The following is a 16,792-nucleotide window of genomic DNA, read 5'->3' on the forward strand; positions in this document are numbered from 1 at the left end:
CAAAACATGCCTTGTGGTTCTAAGGGAGGAGGCTGGGAATATTTCTTTATTGTATCTTTCTAGCTTACTAGCAAAAAGAAAGAACTCCTAGGCAGGATGGATAAAATAAGCCAAGACAAAAAGCAGAAAGAAAAAAACTCTGAGAAGGCAGAGGAGGTATCAAAATTGAAAGCTTTTTCATCGTTACTGTCATAAAACTTCGGCACAAAACTTGGCGACAGAACACGATCTGCTGTAGAGGGAGGCCACTCAGAGTCTTTATTCCTCTTGGTGTGAATCTCACTGCATTTGAACGTATTGCGTTGCAGCGAGGCTGCCCCAGACCTCGCTGGGCAGTTTCTGTGCTATGGGCTATACCGACCATGTTACCTTTCTAAAATTCAAACTATTTCTGGCCCCCAAGGGTTTTAGATAAAGGATGTGGACCTGTAGTATTCTCATTTTCATCATATTATCGTTACTGAATTTGAGTCGTGAACCGAAACCAGGGGTTATGTCAGAGAAGGGCCAACTCAGCTGTGGAAGTATCCTGAAGCGCAGGGTTGACGTCTCCAGGCCGTGGCTGTGACGCCAGGCATATGGGTTCTTGGCACAGGGGAGAGCCCATCTCCGAAGAACAGAGGGCAGTAGGTGGAGAGGAGACTATGAGCCTCACAGGAGAAAATATCAGGAGAAATACTGCTTGAGGCCTCAGATACCTACCTCCCAACACACAGGGTCTCATCAATAAGCAAAGTGCCCTTTAAATGTTTTGTTTTTATAATTTTTATCAATTTTAACATGCAGAAGTAAATATCACTTCAAAGATATCTATAAAAATGGTGATGGGGTTTGTGGCTACAGCCCAAGGGTATAGTGGGGTCCCTTGTTTCAAAGAACTGATCAATTTGTCATCCTGAGTGAAGTTATCACGGTGTGGAAAGGCTTGGTCATGAGGGTAAACTCGTGGTGGAGAGGTTTGGGGTGAAGTCCAAAGGAAAGAAATAATAATATCAACAAGGCTTATTTATTAAGAACTTATTGGGTGTCAGATGCTGTGCTAAACACTTTATGCATTATCTCAGTATTAATCCTCATCAAATCTTATGAGGTAAGTACTATTATTGCCTTCATTTTACAGATAAGGAATTTGTAACTTAGCATAGTTGGGTAATCTGTTCAAAATTTCATTCTGCTAAACATAAAATATCTGATAAACTATTAATTTGCCTGTTCTCTTAGAAGATAAGTGATAGCAACTAGAGGAACTGCTAGTCTGAATTTAATTTTGAGTGACAATGGAAAATTGGTTCACGACATGAGAACTGTAGGGAGAATTGTGGCATGAAAATTTAGGAGAATGTGAACTAGTGATCTGAGATTCCGGGAGGGTTTATCATGTTTTGCTCTGGATGCTGTCTTTGAAGAGGGACATTTACCACATGGAATCTAAGAGGATGATCGGAATGGGATGAGGGGTTGGTAAAACATTTGAGGGAAGAACAGCTGGAAGTATTTAGCCTGGAGAAGAAGATATTTAAGATTACCATCTTCAAGTCTTTAAGGGCTAGAGGAATGTGAGTTTCTCAGAAGAGCTCTGTAGAGTGGCGCTGAGATGATCATTGGAAGTTAGGCAGGTTTTTGTTGGACATGATGACAGAGTTTCCAGAAGTTGAAGGGTAGGACCAGCCGAGGGCCAGCTCCTCTGTGGAAGTATCTGTCAGGGACACACTGCAAAGAGGAGCCAACCATCAGATGGAGAATTGGTCCCCTCCAATCTTGTGACATTATGCAGTTCAAGACCAGTTCATATTTGTGCAGTAGATTTGGTTGGAAAATAAAAAATGGAAGACTGCTTGGTAAGGAGGTGGGTTTCATTTGTAGTGAACTTTATGTTAGATGTGTTGTTCTCTTTAAGAGCAACAACATTAGACTCACGTGAATTTCCTTTCACATTATTTCAATGAAGGAGTACTATTGAAATCTCATTGAAGAATCTCACAGCACCTAAGGTAACTGTGAAACTCTTAAAGGGGTTGGTGTCTCGTAGTGTTCTTGAAATCCTAAGGCACCCTCAGACTGCCTGACAGGGATATTTTATTAGGGTCAAAGACAAAGCTAATAGGTTTGGCTGGGGGGTGTGGTGTCAGTGGTCAGAAATAGGTTGATCCGTTAAAAACAGGTGCTGATTTATGAACATTCTCGAGAGTCCTTTGCTTTTGCTTCTGACAAAATAATGAAGTGCTGCCTTCTCATAGCCCATGTTTTATATTAAGTAGCTTCTGTATCTTGGACCTTATCCTCATCTATGCATTTCTTAACACTCAGCAATGTTCCTAAAGTCGATATACAGCCACAGGTGCTGTGCTATTAGAAACTTGGGAAGTCTTGTATCTGTTCAGACAAATAGGACCAAACAGCTGAAGTAAATGTAGCCTGTCACTGAAGAGAAATTATGGAGCTGTATGACTGAGGCATCTGGGCTAAGTTAATTGGGCTTGTGCATCAATTTCTGTTTTTCATTTGGAAAATAAAGAGCTCACTTTGTTGACTGTATCTACTTCACTTAATAGGTTGTGGGGTTTTTTGTTGTTGTTGTTCCCTCCTTTCCAGGTGAAAATAAGTCACCTCCTCGCCCATGTGGCTTGAATCACTCAGACTCTCTCAGTCGAAGTGACCGGATTGATGCTATAACACCAACGTTAGGCAGCAGCAACAACCAGCTCAATTCTTCATTCCTTCAAGTCTACATCCCTGATTACTCAGTGCGAGCCCTTTCAGACCTTCAGTTTGTTAAGGTAAGAGAAGAGAGGGTGGACCTGGCAACTAGATGCTGACTTCCACTGCCCTCCATCAAGCTTTCCCTTTGTCATTTTGGGGGTGCCCTGCCTTCAGTTCACATCCATAAGCCCCACCTCTAGCTACTATGCCTAAGACTCAGGTTGGGAAGAAATGTTTATCTTGCTGGCTCTATCAAGTAAGTTCTCAAATCAAATGTGGCTTTTTCAGGAAATGAGAGCTGGAGATGGAGAGGAAAAAAGTAAACTTTTTTCAAAGAATTTTCATGAGCTTACTACCCTAGTGACTTTCTGGTTGGCCCTGAAAGGGCTGAGGCCAGGAGGCTCAGAAGAGTCACTGAGGCTGGCCCCACCTCCTGAGATGGGATGGGAAGAACCCTCCTCTTATCTTCTGTCCTAGAGACAAGGACTCTTTTCTTAGTCTAAAATAAGGATAGTTTTTAGAGAATGATCCAGCTTTAGCTGATGGGAGCCTAATCACCACTTGCTAGTCCTTCTGAAATTTTGAGAGAAAATTTGGGAATGGGCTTGTATCAGTAAGAACCCACTTGTTTGCCAGAGTCAACTTGAACTTTACAAAGTGGCTCGGTTTGTACTCAAGGATGGTTTCCGTCTAGAGAAACTGCTGGGGGTCATTCCAGGGGATTTGATGTGTAACACAGTATAGAGACAAGAGAACCTAAAAATAAGCATTATCTTGGTTTCTTCTCCATGCCGTCTTCTGGCCCCAGATCTCCAGACAGCAATACCAAAATGCCTTGATGGCATCCCGGATGGACAAAACTCCTCAGTCTTCAGACAGTGAAAATACTAAAATTGAATTGACTCTTACGGAGCTGCACGACGGGTTGCCAGATGAGACGGCCAACCTGCTCAATGAACAGAACTGCGTGTCGCACAATAAAGCCAATCACAGCCTGCACAACGAGGGCACCATCTAGAGGTGCCCACCCGCCTGGCCCTTTAACCCCCAGCCTGAGGCCCTGGTCCCAGTGGGCTCAGCCTTCTGTCTGACTATGACTACCATTAGTGTGAGCTTGTATGCCATGCTGCCTCCTGCAACATTCCAAGACCAAAGACTTTGTCCCCTTCCCGGAAGCAGCCGAGGAAGACGGTGAGGGGAAGAATGGCAAATAGAGATGTGAAACTGACAGCTAGGGCATGGCATTCAAAATTTTGGAGATGAACTTCCTCCTCCCAAATAGAATCATGTTTATTTTTTCAGCTATACCTTCTATCATTATTCACTCTCGGTCTTCTTCAATTTGCATGAAGTTCAAAATCGTTGCGATTTATTTTTTCAAGAGATCATGTTTTCTAAAAGCATATTTTGCAGAGTTTTAAGTCGTTCTGTCTGAACTCTGCTGTGATCCCATGATGTGACCCTAATAGGATGGACTTGCCCCTCAAGTGGCCTTCCTTGGCTCCCCCAGGGAGGGGTACCCTTCCTCTGTGCCCCAGTGGGTCTCACTGTCAAACTTGAAGGATGAATGAAGAAAACCTTGTTAACGCAGAACCTGCCAAGCCTGTCATCACTGGGGTGTCACCTGCAGAGGGGCCTGCAGTCGCCTCTCTGAGCTCAGTGTTGTTTTCAGAATTTAAGGTTATTTATGCCCCTTTCCCTCAGGAATGCTTGACATTTGCTTGGGAATGTGATTTTTGCTCCCATTCTATGGAATTTTTATCACCAAAATGAATTTTAATGAATTTTAAATCCATGGTTTATCATTGGCAAGAGGGGAGTTGACTCCATCCTGACATTCCTCCTGGGATCTCCGGCCTAGCTGCCCTCCTCCCCCAACCTGTGCCCAGGCTTACAGAGCGTCACCCACCTCCCAGGGCCTTGCTCTTGTTACCCCAAGATGCTGCTACACAGATGCCAAATGGAAATCTTCCACAGGGCTTTTCAGTAAGCGTGTGATGTGGAGTCCAAGCTCATCCCCCGCACTGGGACATACGTAACTATCAGAACAGGAGTTGGACTTTCCAGTTGTGTTCTTTACTCTGGGCCAACCAGGCAGTCCTAGACCCGGATTTTTAAAGAAGGGGACTTTGGGGACGCCAGCCCCTGCCCCTCATTCCAGGGACCCAACGGTCCTTCTTCCCCCATCTCCCTCCCTGTGGGGCCCAGTGGTGGCTGTGTCCCCTGCTGAGGGCCCCCGTGCCTCCTCCCTCACATGCGGCCTACGCCAGAGAGGCTGCCTGTACAGCCAGGGCCAGTTTGGCCCCAAACAGGGATTCAGAAACCAAATGTGTGTTGTGGCCATTTTATGTGTGTCTCCGTCTTATTTTAATACCAAATTCACCATGTGTAGTGAGCTTAATGTCAGGAGGTGTTTCTTCAGTGACTGAGTTCTTAACTAATCTGTTTTTAAGTGTTAGCCCAAGGGATGTGTATGCATTTTGTTGGCACTTTTCATACATTGAAATGAGTCCATCCTGACCACAGTTTTCATACAGAATATCAGTACACACTGCGTCCAATCACTAGCAGCGAAGACAGCATTCTCTCCATTTGGTCTTACTGAATGAAGTGAAGCACTGGGGGTGAGCAGCAATTCTCTTCTCCCTCCTTAGTGTAGGATGTCTGTTCACCCAGGTTGGTGGATTGGGCCTGGGCGTTGTGTGGGTAGGGAGCTGTGGTTGGAAGGAGACAGCAGAACGCTGGACTGGCTTCCTGGTGAGCAGTTTGATGGCTCCCGTGTCATAAGCACGCTTGGCTCAGTATTTCCTCTGGGATGTCAGTCCTCGAGCGTCTTTCTCTGAAGGTGCCATGTTCTTTAGCGAGGGGAGTATTGCATCACTTGACAGCAGGGCGTGGGGAGTGCCCCTTGAGGGAGCTGAGTGGCCTGCTGCTGGCACCCAACCTGCCACCGTGGGATGGAGCACCCCACGGTGTAGCTTGACATTAGTGAGACCTTGCACCATGAACATCCGTTTTTGTGAACAGATCCATCCAAGTTAAAAGGTCTCAGTTTCTTAAGATGCACCTGGCTGAGCAGAGCTCCGGTGACGTAGGAACCAGAACAACCTGCAGGAGCGTGCAGAAGGGAGGTTTCCCTGTAACAAACATGGGCCCTGACCAGGTACGGGCTTCTTTCCCAACAGTACGCCACCCTCCTGGCCCAGGCAGTGCCTGCCTTCCCCATGACCTGGGTGGAACCAAGCCTGCCAGGCCGTGGCTCTTCTGACACCAAGAGCTGCTCCACCAGCTTCTCCAGGCCTGTTTCTGCTCGTCCACACACAGCCCGTCTCGGAGCTGCCTTCTGTGGCGGGGCCTCTGGAGCCAAATTAATGTGTTGATGATCTTTTTCAGAGCCCCACACCTCTTTCACACCTCTTTATGAATCCTAAACAACTGGGAGAGCCAGGGAGTGGAGGGAGGATGCCAGCTTCTGCCCCCTTGATTTGGGAGAGAAATTGATAACTTCTTAATACTGTCTTATCTGCTCAATGTGGTAGCTGCTTGAAGAGTATTCTTTTATAAAGGAGTTGATGGGATGGCTCTGCGGTGGGGCTCCCAGAAGATGAATTTTATCCTTCTAAGTTTGTATTCACTTTCTGTAAACTACTCTTTACCTTTGATTATTCACACTTTTCTGTCACAACAGGGAATCCAAAATCATTTCTGTTTGGTCTCTGAAGGAATGAAGGCTTACATTTGACTGTAGTTGTATCTGATTGGAGGAGAGCTCAAAGAGCTTCAAATAGCTTATGTCTGAGAGAACAGGTTCCTCTTCCCAGCCCTACTTCCCCTCCGGAAACTGACCTCTCAGGCTGTTAAGGGAGAAATGCTGGCTTATTGCTTCTCTGGCGCAGCAGGGGAATTATTCTGGCTTAGAAGGCCTAATGCAGTTCATGTCTGTAAAGTAGGTGGGAGTTGGGCAGACAGAGACTGTCGAGTGGCTGAAATCTCAGTGTGCAATGCTCCTCTCCTAAGGCTGCTGTTTTTTCAGGCATGGAAGGGAGTAGGGGCCCTGAAGCCCTGAACCCCAGCGGAGCCCTCACTGTGACTCTTGGGCTCCACCGTGACGCCCAGCTCTGTGACAGGCAAGAGCTTCCTATTGCTCTGAAGCAGCCACGGGCACCCCTGAGGCTCCACCTGGAGCTGGTTCCTAGTTGCCAAAGGTTCCCAGGACACTGCCTCCTCAGTAAATGGGGGGCTTTGTCCATTTTCCCCGTTCCAGATTCATCAGGCAAGAACGAAATCATAGATTTCGACTGTTGGGAAAAACAGAACCTTCGGATTTGTACATGGATATTGGGGTGCTAATCAAGTAGTTTAAACCTTGGTTCTTCACTGGTTTAGGTTGGAAAGGGCACCACATTTAACCGTGTTCTTCCCGCCTCCTCACCTTGCTTCCTGCAGAGCGCTCCATGCCTGGCAGGGCTGCTTGGCTTCCCCAATTGGGAGGCAATAGGGCTTCTTGCCATTTTCTAATGTTATTTCAAGGAACTTATTTTGAAAACATGGAATGCAGAATTTCACACTAATATGGAACATTAACTGTGAAAATACTTACCTGTGCTATTCCATTCAGTACCGTACAACTAATGGACCAGCTTTTCCAAGTCTAAGAAGATAGTGATAGACACAAGAAGAATTGCATTTCCCTAGGAAATGAAGCAACAGGAATTTGAGCTAAGCAGGGACCATGAACTTCTGCCCTCAGATTCTCTCCTCAGGTTGAGGAGCAGACAAGTAGGCCCCTGGCTGATTGAGCCTGTGTCCTGACTGGTTAAAACAAACAAACCTTCTGAAGACCAGCCAGGGATCTGTGGCCATCTTCACCTTTCCTGGTCCCAGGAGGTGAGATCTCTTGGGCAACCAAGATCACTCCACTGTTCCCCAAGGGGTGATCCCAGGCAGATGACTCCTCTGGGCTGGCACAAGAAGGCGCTCACCTTGTTTCCTGAGACCCTGGGCAAGAGAAGGCCAGCAAGGCTTGGCTTTGAGCACTGCTTTGCATGACCCACGCCCCCTGGTGGTGTGGGTGGTGGAACATCTCTCTCAGCTGTGATCCTGGAGACAAGCCTTTCTTGAAAGGGTTTGAGGAGAGTCACCGGCTGAGCTGGCAGTTGAGGGTATGTGAGGCTTCTGAGGCTCCAGGGCTTACTTCTTACTAAGGAAAGAGGCTCTCATCCAGGGTGGTGTTTGGTCCCATTCTGGGCCATGGGTTAGTGGTGCTTCTCTCCAGCAAAGGTATCTGGGCAAGCTGTAGGCTAACCCAGAACTAAGAAGGATTTAGAGAGTTGAATATTAAAGTGATTTGAGGAATTCAGAAAAATTTCTGATGTTATTTATCAATGTGCAACCTACTCAGTGGATTTTTATACCTCAGGGCCATTTGCAAATCTTTATCCTTTCATGTTTCTTTTGTGTTCAAGTGGGCTGATAGGAGAGATGAGTTCAGAGAATTCTAAGCTGAGGTTCATTTCCCTCCATTTGAGCGGCAGGGGCCACACCTCTGCCAAGCTTGCTGACATGAGGAGGGCTTTCATCTTTTTATTACTGTCCCTCAAGGCTGGGACAAGTGGGTCGTCCTCCTCTGGCACTTGGAAGCTATCTGCCTGCAATGAATGCTTGCTTGCTGGCTTTTCTTCTGCTTCCTTCTTCCCTATCTGAAGGTTCACATTCCAGAGTCCCTGGTCACCCCTAAGGACAGGAGGAGGAGATGGCAGTTCACAGCAACTGCAAAGCCTGGAACAGCTTTCCTCCCATCATCTTGGGCTGGGGACCCTCTTTACCTTTTAGACCTCTGTGGTTGGCTCAGCTCTAGTAAGCTTTCTCTCTATATGCTGGAGCCATTGACATCATCTCACTAGAATTGTTTTAAATATCTTTGGATGGTAAATACCAAGTTGTACTTGAACCAACATGGACAGACACAGGTTCTAGTGGCAAGAGAGTAAAGCTCTAGGGTTTGTATGCAAAGGTTTATATGTACACATATATCATACCAAACATGGTACAGCTCCAACATGTACCGTAACAGCGACTTGAGTGAGTACATAACATTTCCTAGAGTTTTAGTACCCACTGGGACTATGAATAGATTGAAAGAATGACTGGGAGTATTGTCTTGCCTCACTTGGGAGGGTACCTTCTGGCATTTGCCCACATCTGATTGACAAGGATTCACTTGGAAGTGATTCTCTGGGGACCAGAGTCCTTACAGATTCACCCCGGATAGAACTATCCATGCACTGGTGGGCATGGGTGGCTGCCCTTTTTTTTGGAGAACCAGGCCTCTTGGGTTTGAACAACTGGTGTCCCAGGCTCCCAGGAGTGGGAGGTAGGGACAAGTAAGGCCTTAGGACTTTCATTCCCCAGAGCCCCATACTAACTTCTTATTCATTATCCCTATGTCTGAAGTCAACTGTGAAGGTGGAGTGTATTGGTCCATTGACTTTTCTTGTGCCTGGAGTCCTTTAAATCCACAAATGTATATGCTTTATTTTATATTATTTATTATGTACATATGCCTCTACTGTTAGTACATCGTCTGTGACTAGGACGAGATCTGTTTTGAAGTCCCTCATCCATGGAACCTAGAATTTGGTTGTCCCTTAAGTTGGGTGAGAGGGCAGTGGTTTGCTTTTTTTTTTTAAACAGGTTGCTGCTCTTATGTTGGCCCTAGCATTCCCAGCCCCTTTTATTGGGCCCACCTCTATTCCTGTTGACAGTGTTTGGGATGAGGATGGAGACAGGTCTCCTGCCTTGTGGCAGGGCCTCTGTGAAATGCTTGAGGTACTTTCTTGGTGATGGTTGTGGTATAGTACGACTGTGAGACTGGAGCCTCCTTCCTCACTCACCTACCCACTCCCACGCCACACCAGGTCAGTTGCCTGACCCAACAGTGATGGCCTTTACTTCCTACTTTGGATTTCAGAATCCATCTCTCTGGAACGTGGAAACTGCCTGCCCTTGTGGGCTCTTAATAATGCCTCTTCTTGGTTTTGAGGCCCAGTGCCAGTACTGCCTCAGCCCTCCAAAAGATTCTGCTGTGTCTGATTTTCATCCTCCATAGCCTTTACTCACTGTATCATAGTGTACATTCATGCTTTTCAGCAGTGAAGTTTTCTGAACACAGTATTCAGAGCTGTGTACATAAACCTAAATAAGCACAAATGACATGTATAGGTTTCATGAGCTGATTGTCATAATGAATGCATTTTATAATTCAAATGATGTTGTAGATTTACAATCTCTCCTATTTATTTTGTACCAATTTATTTGTAAATTTTGTGATTGTTTTAAAAGGTTTTTGTTTATTTCTATTATTCTATTTAGATAAATGATTTTCTGTTCACTCTTCTAGCGGATGTGTGCTCCCTCTTTCCCCTTTCATCAGTGCAACACCAACCATCCCACCTTATTCTTTCCTGGCCCGTGCCCATCTGCATGGCTTCACTGTGGGAAAGCTGGGATTGTTCTCAGCAGGCAGCACAGCAGGGCTTTTCCACTGGACATTCACCCTCAAGTCTTGTGTTAAAAGCAAAGTGGGTTCTAGTTCTGTGCCTGCACGTTACAGCCTGGGACAGCCAATTCTGGGTGGTGGTGGTGGTCTCCTTTGCAAGAGCTGTAGTCTGTCCCCCATCACGTCATCTCTAGACCTGGACACTGAGGGTAACTACTCAAATGCCTCAGCCACTGGTTGCTCAATCCCACATAACACAGTTCAGCTGGGCAAGGTAACCGAGCCCAAAGGCCTTGTTCAGGCCTCTCCATGAGCTCTTGAGAATAGCTTTGTAGGTCCTCCTGTGCTACGCTAACCCTAGGACGAAAGTCAGAGCAGGCATGACGGTTCACCCTGAAATTAAAAACACCCAGCATGGGTGTGGTGAGGCATGTTCAGATGCTCGAGTCAGTGGGCATCCCCCGCTCCCCAACAGTTCATTGTGTGTGGCCTCCATCCTCTTCCATCACCACTTCTTTTCTAGTCTACTTACCTTCCACAGTCATGTGACTGGACCCAGAAGATCTTCCAGTTGAGCTTCCAACCCTAACTGCATCTTTTTGGGATTCTTTCTCCCTCTTAGTCTCTGTTTTACATTCCAAAGATTTGAGCCTCTTAATAACTAGTCTCTTAGTTTCCTGCCATATGTAACCATGATGCTTGCAGTCTCTTTTACTTTCACTTGTCCCATGGAAGGAAACATTTCAGTGAAGGAGCTCGGCTTTGAGACACTGCCTGACCTAGCCACTCCCTACCCCGCACCTCCACCCAATCATTGCCCCCCAGTTTCCAGAATGGAGAACGAGGTATATCTATATTCCAGTGAAGTGTTATCTTCTTGGGAGCTTGTTTGCTTTCCTTAGAAGCAGGACAGAAAGCAGCAGCAAGGCTGGGGAAGGAAAGCACTCCTGCACATCCACTCCCACCTTGCTGCTTTGGTTGGTTTTTCCTGCTTTACTCACTTTGTCTAGATGAGTCCTGAGCTTGAATCAGGAAATACTCTAAGGAAAGTGGAGGCAGTTTTTCCTACTGTGAGGATGAGATTTGCCCAAGGTGTCCCTCTCCATCCATACGCACATGTGTGTCATTTCTAAGCTTTACTGTGATGAGCTCTGGGGTTTCTAGTTCACGTAAGAAATTGTGCTCCTCAGCGCTTCTCAGCTCAGCACTTCTGAGGACACAGATACTGATTAGAGGGTCTCGTGGAGAAAGTGACGGGTACAAACTGAATGAACTTTTTATAGCCTGGAGTTGATTTCTGGAAACTTATTTTATACTTTTTGAAGGTAATTAAATTTAATAAAGAGATGATTCCTTATTAAAGCCAAAAAGTTGAATTATATTAGATGGCTAATAAATTCTTTTGCTTTCTTTGTATGATTGTTTCATCATTTTTCCTCCAAGGGCCTCATGTGTATACTCTTCCTTGCAAGAAGTCTCAGGACAAAGAAATGGTTATAGGCCCTTTTCTCCGTGACATTCAGGTGGCAAGCCATCTCCCCTGGTGGTGATCATAAGACCTGAGGATGCAAGTTTCTAAGGGGGGATCGGTTGCCAGAATTCTTTGTCAAAGTGCTTTTCCTGCTAGGGTATTCATGACTGTGGAACGCTCGGACAGGAGGCCAGCACACAACATTAATTTTAGATTGAGCCAGCTTTCCTTCCACAATTCTACATCATTGACTTGAGGGCAGTGGGTCCAAAAATGAAGTTACTTGCTTCAAAATACCCATACCCACAAGTCAGACTACCTCTGGTGAGAACCCTCTCTCAAAAGGCTGGACGTTTAATAAACAAACATTTTTCAGCATTGGGAAGGTTTGCTTGGCAAATCTTCTTTCCAAGTATCTCAGGAACTTGTGAGACTTGGAAGAGTGTTACTGTCTTTCATGGGAAGAATGTGCACTCAGCTGCGTGGGCTCTAGGTTGTGTGGGAAGGTTTATCTCGGCCCAGACTCCTCAGGCCTGGTCTACGTCACTGGCAAGGCATGGCTTTGGGAAGTGCTGGCTGGGGCGGGGGGGTTAGAGCATTTGGAGACATACATGTACTTGATTTGATTCATGAAGCTATCTAACACACCCTTACTCTAGAGTAATAAAAGAAAAATGGAGCAAAGGTATTTTGTGGGAAGAAACAGAAAGGAACCAGGCCACAAACTTGTCATTTTGTTTTAAAGTGGGAAATAAGAGATTCCTCAGAATTGCAGTGACAGCAAGCTTGAAATGAAATATTCTGTGCTCAATTGGGACTACTTTTTGCGTCAAAGCTCGTCATAGGGACGTAACTAAACTACTGTATCTTATTTTTAAAATGACATACCTTCATTGGAACAAGTCAAATTGTTGCGGCCTTGAGATGAAGACACTTGTATCTGAGGAAAGGGTGAAGATCACCCTGGCAAAGTGGTGAAAATCACCCGATTAAAGAACAGGTTCATTCTGTAAACAAATCCATTCTCTTTTTAGATGATGTACTTTCTGCTATTTCTAGATACTCAGCAGTGAGAGAACAGTGGCAAGTGCTGCTGTACTGTTAGTGGGACAGTGTGGACTCCTGGCTGTTGCCTGGTTCTGCTCACTGGGCCGGCTGCTGTGAGGGGCACGGCATCCCTGCTCCTGCGTAGTAGGGCACCATTTTTCTTCTATCTTCAAGGCTGCTCGGGTAGCGCTGTGGTAGAGACTTCGTTCTCAGGGCATCCCGAAGTTGTGCATCATTTAAAATCGTTCCATTTGAGGAAAAATTTCTTTAAGGAGAGTTGTTATGTCCTAGTCACCAAGAAAGAAGGTCGTCAGAAACATCACTATCCAGCGCTATTACTAAACCAAGTGGCTGCGTTGAGAACAATTCCATCCCTTTGAGGAACTGGGCCATTACTATATGGCAGTAGCTGGATCATAGTTACCATTTTTCCCACCATCAAACAGAGGTTAAATAGTTTCCATAACATGGAATGTGGATAAGTTTCCTATCCTAATGCAGACTTAAGTATGCAGTTGTTTGTCTCAGGCTATTTGTGGTGAAACAGCAGAGTATTTTAAAAATGCCCCAGCAGCCTTGGAAAAACTGCAGAGCGTTAAAGTTGTTGACAAAGTATTTCTTAAGTAAATAAATCTACTTTAGAAATATTTAAACATGGGTAAAGTACTTTTAAATCTGACATGTAACTGTATGTGGCTTTTGTAAGTGGTTTCTTAAAAATAATACTAACATGATTTAAGGATCTGTAGTCTGAGTTACTCTAGTTCTATTAAAAACCACTTCTAAAAGTATCTTAGAAACGGCAGCTTGAAGGGCTTGCTTTACTATTTTAGGTCTGAGCAGAGCTACGCGTATAGTAGGAAAATCTTAAGCAGTCTAAAGCAGGGCGCTAAACTTCCTTGGCTTTAAACAACTTTCCTGAAATACACCACCAGAGCTTCCTCTGTGCATCTCTGTAGACGTTCATGGACTGGGCAAGGCCTCTTGCAGAGGACGCCATCAGGGCCAGGGTCTGCTGTGACTCTGCCCAGCTGCTGAGCACTCCAGAGTCTGTTAGTTACATGCTGTCAGGCTGGGAGTTCAGTCTAGCACCCATGAAAAGGGGTGCCTGGCACTCTACGAAGTCTGAAAATAAGTGGCGTTTTCAAAATACCCAGGAAAAGATTCTCAAAAGAGATGACAGATCTGTCTTCTCATGGTTTAAAATTTCTCAGGTTTTTTAAAAAGGAAAAGTATACATTTTAAGTTCGGCTTCCTTACCTATTGGCAAGAGAGAGAGAGAGAGACTCACAATTCACGTTCTAACACAGCCCAGTTACAGCAGCACTGGCTGAGAGCCTGCCTGTGGACCTCTCACACCCTTCTAACAAGACTGGCATAGGATCTCTCACACCCTTCTAACAAGACTGGCATACAGAGAAGCACCATTCTGCTCTGGGTCTTAGACTTCTTATGGAAACCTAGCTCTTTACAAATCTGTGGTGGTGGTTCTGGAGAAAGCTGTGACCAGGGGTGGAATTCTTAACTTATCCCAGTTGTGTGCTTTTCTGTCTTTGGGCCCACTACCAGACAGTCATCTGGCTAAGAAGAAATGCTTATGTGGATAGAATACAAAAGGTGTGATGATAAAGCAAAGTAATTCTGTTGATTCTTGCTCTAAATGGGAAAATATGTAACTTCTATTATAATAACTACAGTTGCAATAAGCCACTTAGAAATTATCTGGCTGTGAGAAAATTTAAGAATATGTCAGACTGGGCAACATCTCCATCTTGGATGAGAGTGACTATAACTGGGGTGACCACACATTCCCCAAAATTTTAAAACAGAGATAGCACCTAATTGCTATCTGCAATAGCATTTCTAACCTAAAAACTTTAAAGTAGCATATATTCCCAATACCAGTTACAATGTATGTTTCTTGGCATGACTTAATCTATAGCCATATATATTTAAAGTGGTGAGGTAGTGTATCCTTGGCTAAGTTTTACTGAGCTGTGTTTCCTACCTATAAAATGAACATTAAAGAAAAGAAAAAAATCCTTACCTCACAGTCTTGTGCCAAAAAGCTTTTTGTGAAAAAATTTTAAGGCCTATGAAGTGCTGTAACTATTATCATGTTAGACTATATCAATTCTTTAAGTTTATTTTTAACCAAAAGGGATCTGGGCACATTTAGCATTTTTTAAAATGTATATTTCTTTTAAGAAAAGCAAATGTCCAATTGATGTCACTAAGCCAAACTGAAACCCACGTGGAGCCCAGTGCCTATTACAGTTGTGTTGTAGGAAGGGGTCAAAGTCAATATTAGAAATATTACCTTTATTGAATTCTAGAGCAGCTAATCTACCATTACCCTGCCCTGTTGAACAATGAAAATAAGAATGAAAGAAATTATATGAAGATTAAAGGAAGGGTCTACACCACTGTTTAAAATGTTGTAACAACTTTCACTGTACTCGTGAGGCAGTTATAACACTCGAAAGTATACAGTAATGATTCATTCTTGTTTGAAACAAGAAGTGATTGCACATGAGCTTCTGAAGTAAGTTTATTCACACTGCTTGTGCCCTCTGCTTTAGTAAGGTTCTGGCCTACACAGCCCTCTTCCCACCCTCTAATGCTCAACTTTGAAACATAGCAGTTAACCCTAGAGGGGAGAGAGCAGGCTGGAATTGGGTGGCATGAACCACAATTCTGTAAAAACTAACAGGTTTTACTCAGTTATGCTGTACTATAAGAAAGAGGTTCCTTCTTTCCTTTTCTAGGGGCTGCTCCTTTGTCTTCTTTCAGCTAAACTCTTTCTATAGATTTGTCACAGATGAGAAAAAGATTATTTTTTTGGATAACAAACAAGCATTTGTGCTATCAACCAAAAAATGTAGAAATGGAGGAGGACTTTTGCTTCATAATAGAATCCCTGTAGTCCAGACCAGATCAGTCCTAAAGCAAGGAGAGAACCTTCTTGAAAGCCACGGACAGGCAGCAGCTGGACCAGGGTCACTGAGGACACTTACAGGCTTATAAAGGGAAATGACCTCAACAGAAGACTACATATGATAATGGAAACAATGTATTTCTCCACTGATATACAATACTGTGCAATCACACTTGGTATATCCAGATCACTACAACGGACTGATAATGTAAAAAGACGAGGAGACAGTGTCACAAGCCATGATGGGAGCCACCTACGTGTAGTTCAGCCTGACTTTACCTTGACTTTCTTCATTACAATTATGAATCATCTGCAAAGAGTGTAGATACACAAAACTAAAACAAGTCTCTCTCTATAATTAAAATATTTTAAAGTCCTCAGAAACTTTCCAGAGGTACCTCTGATGGAGTCCCACCTCCCCCACTAGAACCCAAACAGGGACATCCTCTGCTCCTGTGAGTCCTGCCAGAACTTGTTTAATGGGTGCTTAGAGTTTTGGTTTTCCTCCTTATTCTTCCTCTTCTTCTTCCTCCTCCTCCTCTTCATCATCATCTTCATCATGGCAGTGCGTAATTTCCTGGGGGGCCAGTGGGAAGAGGTTGGGAGGTTTAATCTCACTAATCGACCGTGTCAACTGGTGCCTCTTGTAGTCAGTGTCTTTGAAATCCACTGATGTGCGGTTCCGGGTGGCAAGGGGGGACTCCATCTCGTTGATATCTACATGTGTGTGCTCCACTGTTGATTCATGAGGCATCTAGAAAAAAGCCAGAGGCTCAGAAAACCAGCAGAGCAAAGTAACTGCTTCCCAAATCCTGTCTCCCTAGCACTACCTCAAGCTGCTTATCCCTCTTCCTTCTTGCCACCCAAAATGTTGCCCAGGTAGTTTACTACAACCTGAAATCTAGTAAGATGGGAGAGGAGAGAATATTATTTCCTATTTTACAGCAAAAAACAGCCCTGAGACATACATCAGTATCAGAACTTCAATTCGTGCTAACAAAAGAGGAAAGTCTGCCATTCGAGTACAACTTTTAATAGAGCAGATTTCATAGAGCTGCCCTCTGTAATATTCCATCTTGATCATAATTTTTCAGACCCCCTATTGCACAACCATATAACCTGCCTGTGTGCTTTGTAC

General features: G+C 44.7%; 2 protein-coding genes across 4 annotated transcripts in view; one reads left to right on the plus strand and one right to left on the minus strand.

Annotated features, from left to right (window-relative positions):
• Positions 1 to 5,137, plus strand: part of CNNM2 (cyclin and CBS domain divalent metal cation transport mediator 2) — a 157,475-nt gene extending 152,338 nt beyond the window's left edge. For both annotated transcript variants that reach the window (XM_004370093.1, XM_004370094.1), the window contains 2 exons: positions 2,593 to 2,777; positions 3,509 to 5,137. In XM_004370093.1, the coding sequence (XP_004370150.1) occupies positions 2,593 to 2,777; positions 3,509 to 3,718 (395 nt within the window). In that variant the 3' untranslated portion in view covers positions 3,719 to 5,137. The remainder of the gene's footprint in view (positions 1 to 2,592; positions 2,778 to 3,508) is intronic.
• Positions 5,138 to 5,983: 846 nt separating this feature from the next.
• NT5C2 (5'-nucleotidase, cytosolic II) overlaps positions 5,984 to 16,792 on the minus strand; it is a 123,648-nt gene continuing 112,839 nt past the window's right edge. The window contains exon 16 of one of the 2 annotated variants that reach the window (XM_023741101.1): positions 5,984 to 16,408. In XM_023741101.1, coding sequence (XP_023596869.1) covers positions 16,163 to 16,408 — 246 coding nt within the window. In that variant the 3' untranslated portion in view covers positions 5,984 to 16,162. The remainder of the gene's footprint in view (positions 16,409 to 16,792) is intronic. The other variant, XM_004370095.1, reaches the window with a different exon arrangement.

Source organism: Trichechus manatus, unplaced genomic scaffold, assembly GCF_000243295.1.
Source record: "Trichechus manatus latirostris isolate Lorelei unplaced genomic scaffold, TriManLat1.0 scaffold00007, whole genome shotgun sequence".
Classification (NCBI taxonomy): Eukaryota; Metazoa; Chordata; class Mammalia; order Sirenia; family Trichechidae; genus Trichechus; species Trichechus manatus.